Source organism: Pseudozyma flocculosa (assembly GCF_000417875.1).
Source record: "Pseudozyma flocculosa PF-1 unplaced genomic scaffold scaffold00002, whole genome shotgun sequence".
Taxonomy (NCBI): domain Eukaryota; kingdom Fungi; phylum Basidiomycota; class Ustilaginomycetes; order Ustilaginales; family Ustilaginaceae; genus Pseudozyma; species Pseudozyma flocculosa.
Window position 1 is genome coordinate 493345 of NW_006920870.1, and position 8850 is coordinate 502194.

At 64.0% G+C, this 8850-nt stretch overlaps 5 protein-coding genes across 5 annotated transcripts; 3 read left to right on the top strand and 2 right to left on the bottom strand.

Moving 5' to 3' along the window:
• Positions 1 to 52: 52 nt before the first annotated feature.
• On the top strand, positions 53 to 3229 carry PFL1_00826 (uncharacterized protein; the record flags this gene model as incomplete). The annotated part of the gene is made up of 1 exon (XM_007878327.1): positions 53 to 3229. The coding sequence occupies one exon, from the start codon at positions 53 to 55 to the stop codon at positions 3227 to 3229; it is 3177 nt and encodes a 1058-aa protein (XP_007876518.1).
• A 324-nt stretch (positions 3230 to 3553) lies between these two features.
• On the bottom strand, positions 3554 to 3895 carry PFL1_00827 (uncharacterized protein; the record flags this gene model as incomplete). The annotated part of the gene is made up of 1 exon (XM_007878328.1): positions 3554 to 3895. The coding sequence occupies one exon, from the start codon at positions 3893 to 3895 to the stop codon at positions 3554 to 3556; it is 342 nt and encodes a 113-aa protein (XP_007876519.1).
• A 1679-nt stretch (positions 3896 to 5574) lies between these two features.
• PFL1_00828 (uncharacterized protein) lies at positions 5575 to 5963 on the top strand (the record flags this gene model as incomplete). The annotated part of the gene is made up of 2 exons (XM_007878329.1): positions 5575 to 5577; positions 5709 to 5963. 2 exons carry the CDS (start codon positions 5575 to 5577, stop codon positions 5961 to 5963), a joined length of 258 nt encoding a protein of 85 aa, XP_007876520.1.
• Positions 5964 to 6105: 142 nt separating this feature from the next.
• On the top strand, positions 6106 to 6516 carry PFL1_00829 (uncharacterized protein; the record flags this gene model as incomplete). The annotated part of the gene is made up of 1 exon (XM_007878330.1): positions 6106 to 6516. The coding sequence occupies one exon, from the start codon at positions 6106 to 6108 to the stop codon at positions 6514 to 6516; it is 411 nt and encodes a 136-aa protein (XP_007876521.1).
• A 150-nt stretch (positions 6517 to 6666) lies between these two features.
• On the bottom strand, positions 6667 to 8076 carry PFL1_00830 (uncharacterized protein; the record flags this gene model as incomplete). Its single annotated transcript, XM_007878331.1, has 3 exons — positions 6667 to 7383; positions 7537 to 7821; positions 7963 to 8076. The coding sequence occupies 3 exons, from the start codon at positions 8074 to 8076 to the stop codon at positions 6667 to 6669; spliced, it is 1116 nt and encodes a 371-aa protein (XP_007876522.1).
• Positions 8077 to 8850: the final 774 nt, after the last annotated feature.

Genomic DNA, 8850 nt, shown 5'->3' on the forward strand with positions numbered 1-8850 from the left:
GTACCCTAGCAGAGCCCATCTGACTGGCCGCTCAATCAGCATCGACAGCATCATGGAGCGTGCAGAGGCGACCGGCCGTGCGGCCCTCGAGCCCGTCATGCACGGCTGGACTTTCCACCAGTCGCACGACCAGGCCACCGTCCTCTTTCTCGTGGGCCAGGGCGTCTCGTCGCGCGATCTCGAGGTGACCATCGGCAGCGATCACATCGTTGCCGCGGTCCGCTCGCAACCCGCCATCATCAAGGCCCGGCTGTACGGTCGCATCAACACCGCCACGTCGTCCTGGCGCATTGGCGACAAGAACCGCTCCCGACTGAAGCGGTCGACGAGCAGGTCCTTGCAAAGACCCGAACGACGCTCTGACAGCCACCAGGCTCACGCTGGCCACAGCAGCGGCAGCAACGGAGACGGCTGTAGCACAAGCAGCACCGACGACCCCGCGGGCCAGGGGTCCGCTACGTCCAGAGGGATCCAGGGCGTCCTGGACCAGTCGGCCCCAGAGGCGTCTGCGTCCCTGCCACAGCACAGTCCGCGGTCATCCGGCAGCGAGCGAGGCCTTCGTAGCCCAGCGACGCAGTCCTCGCCGCAGAGCTACGGCAGCATGGATGCCTCGCTCGTGTCGCTGCGGTCGGCGTCTAGCTATGAGGTCCTGCCTCCCGGTTCAAGATCGAGTCAACCCAGCGCCGCGCCCTCTTCCGGTACCGGATGGTCCAGTAGCTCCAGCGACGTCGGATCGAACGAATCCTCGGCTGGGTATCTCGCCCATAGCGCCGTGCTCTCGGAGCCCGACGCCGCAGCTGTGGCTGGCAATCACTTCGACTATGCTGGCCGTCGACCACGACGGGTCAGGTCCGACCTCGAGGCGTTCTACACAAGCGGCGAAAGGAGCTTTCCCGCGACAAGCGACCCGGAGTCTTCGGTGGCGAGCCTCGCCATGACCGGAGCAACCTTCGACAGCGATGCTGGAGATTCGCGAGCCGGACGAGCCAGCAGCATTGGCGTCGACGACGCCTCGAGCGGACCAGATGCAAGCTCGGGCTCGGGACCGGTGGTCGAAGCGGACATGACCATGGGGACGGATGGCAAAATCAAGCCTGCCAGTGCTCAGCCGCCGGCGATGAGACTCGTCACCATCCACCTCGACAAGATTGACACGGGCATCTGGCCTTTGCTCGTCATCGGGCCAGCTCCCTTGCGTACCGAGAACGCCGACGCAGCGTTCCTTCGACGTGCTGCTGCGTCGCCGCTCCAACACGGCGCGGCGCTGCCGGCAACCGAGAGCCTTATCGCGACACGTCTACGAAGCGCAGTCCGCGAGAGGGAAGAGAGGCGAACGAGGCAGACAGCAGAGAGAGAGCTGGCCAGGGCTCTGGGCGAAGCCCTCGCCTCTCCGCAGCCGGCACAGGGTACGGAGCGGGGCACTGGCGCCTCTCGCGCGACCGTCAAGGCATACCTCAACAGCCTCGCTGCAGCGCCAGACGTGCCGCTCGATGACACGGATGATCACGAAAGGCCTGGCGCAGTCAGTCCGAGTACGAGCAGATTGAGCGTGCTCTCGACGGCCAGCGACGACAGCACCACTGTCCTGGGATCGCGGCCGAGCGATCCAACGGCCCTGCCCAAGGCGCAAGGCGGTCGCGAGACCCGGGGTGATGCGAATTACTCCTCCCTTGCGACAACAGACTCCGAGGCAGACGAGGTGGAGCGTCTTCAAGAGCTGCAAATGGAGGCCAAGTACAACATGGACCCAACCACGCTTTCGCTCATCGGACTCCAGGTGGCCGACTCGTCGTCAGCACGATCCGCTGGCCAAGAGCGCCGCCACCTGGGCGCACCGGGGCACGGGGCAGGTGCGCTCCCGGAGGCTTTCGAGTATTTTGCCCGAGCCTGGCGCGTGGGCGAAATCGCTCTGGCGACGGAGCGACTGGTCCAAGACTACCTGCCCCTTCTGAGCGCAGCGTCAGTCGCCGAGGATCTCTCTGCCGTCAAAACCTCGGGGACGCCGCCGAGAGCCCCTGAAATGGCCACGCAAGGTTCGGCCGATACCTTCCGCCCTCGTGATACGGACCAGACGCACTCGCAGCTTTCGAAGGCTTTTGCAGCCAGATCGACCGTTGAAACGCAGCGGCAACGCCTGATCGCCTCGCTCGGAGGCTCCAAAGCTCTGGCCAGGCTCTACCTTTCTTACGCCCGCCTTCAGCTGCCTTCGGCCTCGCAGACACGTTCTCTGCTAGCGTTTCCGCTGGGTCAGCTCAACTCGCCCTTTGTCGATGCTACGGCACCACGGCCGCGCCTCGCGGGTGGCCTGAAGCGCAAGTCCAGTGTCGTTCTCTCGTCGTCGGGCTCAAGTCGTACATCGTCGGCGCCTCCGTCGCACGGCGGACGCGTGCGTTCAGGATCTCCACCTTCACTGCGCGGCAGCGTCCCGTCCATCGACAGCTTCAGGGCTGGTGGCGCTTCGCCCACCTCGTCGCCGGCGGCGAGCCCAATCCATCCGTCCGGCCGACACGGCTCTGGAGAGGATCAGGTCGAGTTCCTCGCCCCTACGGGAGCCTCCGATGCGGTGGTGCCCGGACCGCTGCAATTCTTGGAAGAAGCCGTGAGGCTCGACGAGTCTCTTCGAGGCCAGATCTCCGCGCAGGAATGGGCTGAAGCCCTTCAGATCGATTATGAAGAGGCGCGACGCAGAAGCCTGGACCGGCGCGGCATCAAGCAGGCCGAGGAGATGGGCAGCCTCGCGGGCGAGAGTCAAGGAGGAGATCTCGTCTTTGATAGCGATGGTGAGCTGACTGCGTCGAAAGGGGACGGCCTGCACCGCAGCCAGGTCAGCAAGCATCGCTCGAAAGCCAGACGGCAAGGTCCCGGGTCCGACGGTGCGACTAGCCTGCTGGGAAGCCTGGGCCAGATGCTCGGCAGCGGAACGTCTGCGACAGGTTTACGCAGCGGCGCGCACAAGAAGACGAGCAGCCGCAGCAAGGGTGCAAAGGGATCGCCAGCTTCGTCGCTGAAGTCGGCCGACCTAGAGGGGGGTTCCGGGCGCCGGTCGAGGGGGAACCGCTCTGCTATGCGGCCAGGTGGTCGCAGCGGAAAGAACGCCGCGGCAGATCCGGACGCCGGCACATTGGCGTTTGTGAGCGGCGCCGCTCTCCTCGGCATGGCGCTGGCGGGAGGTGTGGCGGCCCTGGGATGGTGGCGGAGGGCCTCTGGAGGACTTTCCTCGTCCGCTTGAGCGCGTGCGTCTCAACGGGCGCCGCTGGGCGCAGAGGTCAAGCCCCGTCTAAAGAGAGCGAGTGCCAACGGAGCCGCCGCACGAGAGGGTCGACGCCCAAGGTTGCCATGATGACCGCACGAAACACGACCACAACCACGACCACGACCACGACGCCACCATTGACTAGCCAGCACTGTATATATGCCGTGCGTGCACTGTCTGCTCAGTCCCATCGAGTTTCTTGGCTTATTTGCAGCCCCTTGTGTGCTCAATCACCCGTCGTGGATCACTGCATTGCCTCACACGCCGTTGGAGGCGTCACCGGAAGCGCACAGGTCGAGGCTACTTGCCGGAAGAGTAGATTGCGGCATCGGCCTTGCAGGCGGCGGGCGCGTCGGAGGGCAGGTCGGCGAGGGCGGGGCGTTGCTGCTCGACGACGACCTTGACCGGTTGCTTTGAACCGTCGGGATTCGTCGTGTTGACAGAAACCTGGCCGTGGTGTTGGATCTGGGTTGCCAGCGAGTCGGGCTGATCTTGAGCGACGACGTGGGGCGTGGCCGCAGCCGCCTGCTGGAGAGCTGGGGGCGAGGCCGACGAGGGTGTGGTCGGCGGAGGAGCGACGTCGCGTGAGACGGAGGTCTGGGGGGCCACCGAGGGATGGCTCGATGCTGTGCGATCTGTCATGGTGACCAGGTCGAGAGGGCCGGCATGCGCGAACAAAAGCGCAGTCGAAAGGGGCTAGGATGTGCGATCCGAGGGCCAGGGGAGCGAGCGATGCTGCTGATGGACGTGACCGATGCTTTCCGACCTTGAACGGGAAGGAGAATCTGGAACGTCGAAAGGAATAGCGCTCGTGGTGATCGTGGTGAAGAGGGGACAGAGAGAAGCAATGAATAGCCGTTAGGATGCATTCGACCGGCCTGCCAGTGCGAAGAGAGCGAACTATGTAGGTCTGGGAGGTGCACGAAGCACGCTAGGTGATCCGGCGCGAGGTGCTGCCACCCACAGCAGAGTGGCGGCCACACGGGAGAAAGGATGAATACACACTACTCTGACTGACCTGGCAAAGGACAATAATCTTAAGGGATGGCGCCTGTGGAACGAGGTGGCGCGGCCCCGATCGAGCCTAGACCCTAACCTGGACCCCCGATTCGGCCACGGAAAACGCACGCACATACAGTACGCGTTGCACACGAAACCGGCCGGTCGTCGTCCACGCACGATTACAGCATGGATGACCGCACCGCGCCGTTCGCCCAAACGTACGTACGTCGACACTTTGCTCCCGATCGCCTATGGTGGCCATCACGCTTCGAGACGTCTGTCGTCGCCACGGGAGGCAACAAGTCTCCCCAGTCTAGAATCACGTAACGAGGCGATGCTCCACCCTTAGCCTGCCTTCTTTGGGTCTGCTCTACGGTTATCTGAGCTTGGCGTCTCAGCCGCGCCACATGGAAGGGGGCACTCAGACTTGTTGTGCGAGATGGGGCGGGGAACCCAGCCAACTCGGCACAGGCCTTCGTTTCTCTCCACACGAGGGCCGCCGCCCAGACTTTGGCCGCCAAGCTGGTCTCTGCTGGGTGCTACCGGTAGCAGGGTCGAGCGAGGGCAGAGACGCAGAGTGAGAAAATAAGGGCGATACTTACCCGCAGCCCAATCGCCTTGACACTGGCGCACTTGCCATGCTGGCATCAAGTTGCCCGCCTCGAGGCTGTTGTGTGTGGGGTTGCGGGTCACGGCCCTGGTCAAGGCGCGTGCGTGCGCTTGGCTCGCAGCATCTGTATGTACGCGCCCGTGCACCCATCGTCGGCCCGTCCGTCCAAGATGCAGGCAAGGCGGTACGGTAGAGTTGGGCGAGCCAGGGGGGGGGGGTTGGTTCGCGGCCAAGTCGAGGCCAGTCGAGGCTTGGCCGGGCCTTGCTGGGCCTTGCTGGGCCTTGCTTGCTCTGGCTGGCGATGCGATGTGATGCGTCTGGCCGGCAGACGAGCCTCTGTCCAAACTCCACTTGGCCGGGTCAACCCCTCCCTCAATTTTGGCAGGCTCATCAGGCTACGGCAGCAGCAGCACTGGGCCTGTCCTCTGAGGGCCAAACCCCCCCCGCCGCCCCTCTTTCCCCCGCCAGCCTTTTGGCCTGGCCACGCCATTCCCACGGGGCGCTGCAGAGGTCACGCCCGTCGGCCTCTCCCTCGCCACGGCTACCACCACTTCCATTACCACCACCACCACCACCACCACGATCTGCATCGACCCTTCTGCTACTACGCTTCTCGCTCACATCCATCTGGCCGCTCTACACGCCACCACACAAGCTCTCGTCCACACCGCACCTCGTCCCATCGCTCCCTCCGGCATCTCCATCCACCATGGTGCGTGTGACCCCATCCGCGGCCCTGCTCCCCCTTGCCTCACTGCCTCGCCTCATTCTGCGCTGCTGACCCTCGACGCCCCTTTTGGCCTTGCGCTCACCCTTCTTGCCACCCACCTCGGTCCCATCCAGGGTTCCTGCATGTCTAGCATGTCCGGCAAGGACAAGAAGATGAAGCGCACCGACACCAACCGCAGCGGCAAGGGCAACAACGAGCTCCACCGAACCACTTCCTCCTACCAGGGCTCCGTCGCCGAAGGCATGCGCTACTCGGACCGCGGAGGCGCCGAGCGCGACAGGCTCACCGCATCCCAGCTCCACAAGTCAAAGACGCTCGAGGAGAGAATCAAGCAGGCAGAGAGGGAGAACCGCGCGCGGGGTCACTAGATCCTCCCTCGAGCATCGACCCTCGACGATCAACGAGGATCGCTAGGCCAAGCTCGGACTCGGCAGCCTGCCGCTTTGGTCTTCGGCATGGCCGCTGCTACGGGCTAGTGTTGAGCCGTGCACAGCGTGCACACGCACGGCTATGCGGCCTACCGGCTCTGTATTGTCAACGTCGCCGCACTTTAACAGCGAAGCTCTTCGCAGCTGCTCGAGCCATCACCACATGGCCAGCTCTGCCGTTAGCAGACACGGATCGGCTCAGCCCGTTGCGGCAGCATGTCCCCCTTCGCTCGCAACCTCGGAAGCCCATCTGCGCCGCCCGCAGTCACCTGCACACCGCTCAACACCTCCTATCGCCATGGCTTCAGACCCACTTTTCCGCTCATCCCATGCCCAGACCTCTGCCACCCCTCTACGCTCTTGTTCCAGTCCTTCAGCTGCCTCGGCACCCTGGCTCTTCTTACCCTGCCTGATTCCCACGTCTCGCCCGCATACCAGCCACCTTTTTCCGCTCCGGGAACCGCTCGCGAGGTCTCCGACGAACTTTTCGTGACCTTGATACTCGACATCGCTCGCCATTGAGCCTTCTAGCCGCCGCTTGATGTCGTTTCACTTTTGCCTTTGAATTCCACGCCTCTCGTCCGCCTCGACCTGCCCCACAACGATCAGAAGTGCTGCTGCCGCAGCGCGCGCCGGGCGGCGTTCACTGCTGAACCCTGACGACAATCTTGCCAAAGAAACTGCCGCTCCTGAGCGTCTCGAAGGCCTGTTTGGCGTCGTTGAAGTCGAAGACCTGATCGACGACGGGCTGCAGCCAGTTGGTCTTTGCCAGGCCGCTCTCGACCCGCTGGTGTGCGACGGCGTGGGCGGCGAGGAACTGCTGGAAGAGCTGATAGCTTCCGCACATGACGCCCTTGACCTCGGCCTGGCTGTAGAGGACCGCCTTGGCCATGTCGGGAAGCTCCGAAGTCGATGACGAGGGCGTCTTGTAGTCGTCCATGTAGCCCACCACCCACACGCTGCCATAGGGGCGCGTGGCGAGCGTGGCCTTGACGAGCGTGTCCCTGCCGCCGATTTCAATGGTATGGTCGACGCCCTTGCCCTGCGTCAGTCGGCGCACCTCGTCGTGCCACATGGGGTTGGTGCGGTAGTTGATGAGGTCGCTCTGGGCGACGCCCATCTGCTTGCACCTCTGCAGCTTGTCGTCGGACGACGAGATGACGATGGGTCGGGCGCCGGCGGCCAGTGCCAGCTGGAGAGCGGCGAGCGAGACGCCGCCGGTGCCCTCGACCAGGATCGCCTGTCCGGGTTGCAGGGTCGAGGCAAAGCCAAAGAGGCAGTGGTAGGCAGTCAAGGCGGCCACTGGCAGCGTCGAGGCCTCTTCGTAGCTCATGTGCGAAGGAATGGGAAGGAGGTTTCCCTGTTGTTGTCGTGGTTGTTGTTGTCGTAGTCATTTGCGTGGCAGTCAATGTCGGGCAGTCGGCGTTAGCGGGATGATCGATCGGTCCGGGGGGGGGAGGGGGGGGGGGGGGCAGCACAGCGTCACGGAGATGAAAGACAGCAGGATGCTCACCTGGTCCAGGACGACGTGCTGAGCAAAGACGCCGTCCTTGCCGCCGCCCAAGGCAGTCTGTTGCATCTGATTACCGATTTCGCCGTGGGTCCACTCGGCGCAGAGGTGGGTGACTACGCGGTCGCCTGGTTTGCACGTCTCGACGCGGCTGCCCGTTGCCAGTACTTCTCCTGCTCCGTCCGAGAGGGGTACCAGGCCCGAGGGAAAGGCGACCGGAGCAGGGTAGGTGCCCGTGGCGATCTGAAGGTCGCGGGCGTTGAGAGAGACGGCATGGATGCGAACCAGCTGGGCACCGCGCGCAGAGGGTCCCCGAGTGGAAGAGGAGGAGAGACGGGTGGCCGGGTCAGGACGCGCTCGAGGCCGGCATGTGGCGCGGCAAACGTTGGCAAAGGCGTTGGAGGGTGCTCAGGTCGCCAGGCGACTCACCACCTGCGTCTCGCCGAGGGCATCGGGCAGCGGGACGTCGTCGAGGACCAGACCGCCGAGATCCTTGTCGAAGGAGCGGAGACGGTAGGTCTTGGTGGTCTTTGGCATGGGCATGGTGGTCGTCTGAGCTTGGCGGGGTGCGGGGTTGCTGGCAGCGGGAGGGCCGTAGGTGTTGTTGACGGCGGGGAGGCCACGATGGGTCTGGCTTGGCGTTTTAAAGCATGGCCTGGCCTGGTCGGGTCGGGTTGGGTTGGGTTGGGTTGGGTTGGGTTGGCCTGGGTCTGGGTCTGGGCCTGGCAAAGGCGCTCTGATCCGCCAACAAAGCGCCGGTGGCTTTCCGAGGTGGAGGTGCAAAGGTCCCGCTGGTCGTGTAAAGTCCGATCGGCTCGCGCACCTGCACGTATGTATATATGCACCTCTGCCGCACCACATCCGTCACTCGGCACATACACAGTTACATAGGACAACGGTTTCTTGCACGCCCCGGCCCCGGCACCACCGTCGCTCGGCCCAGGCGATAACAGTACAGAATAGTAATTGCATGGATGATGACCAGGCCTAGCAAAGAGTCATCACCAGAGGTGTCGCGCACCCTTTGGCAGGCCCAGCTCGTCCAACCACGACGGTAAAGGCACAACAAGCTGCCAGATGGCCTCGACCAGGCAAAGTGTGCTGCTCCCACAGTCTTGATCGCCGGTCTCTCTCTCTCTGTCTCTCTGTCTCTCAGTTTCTGGACAATCACGACTTGCAAACAGCTACCGCCGAGTCGACCCCACTACCGTACGTACACAAGCTACCTGACGACGGTCCACGGGTATGGTGCCCGTCAGAGGTCAGCGGCCGCTACATCTGAGCAAAACGGGCCTGCCTTCTTCACATGGCCGCGGG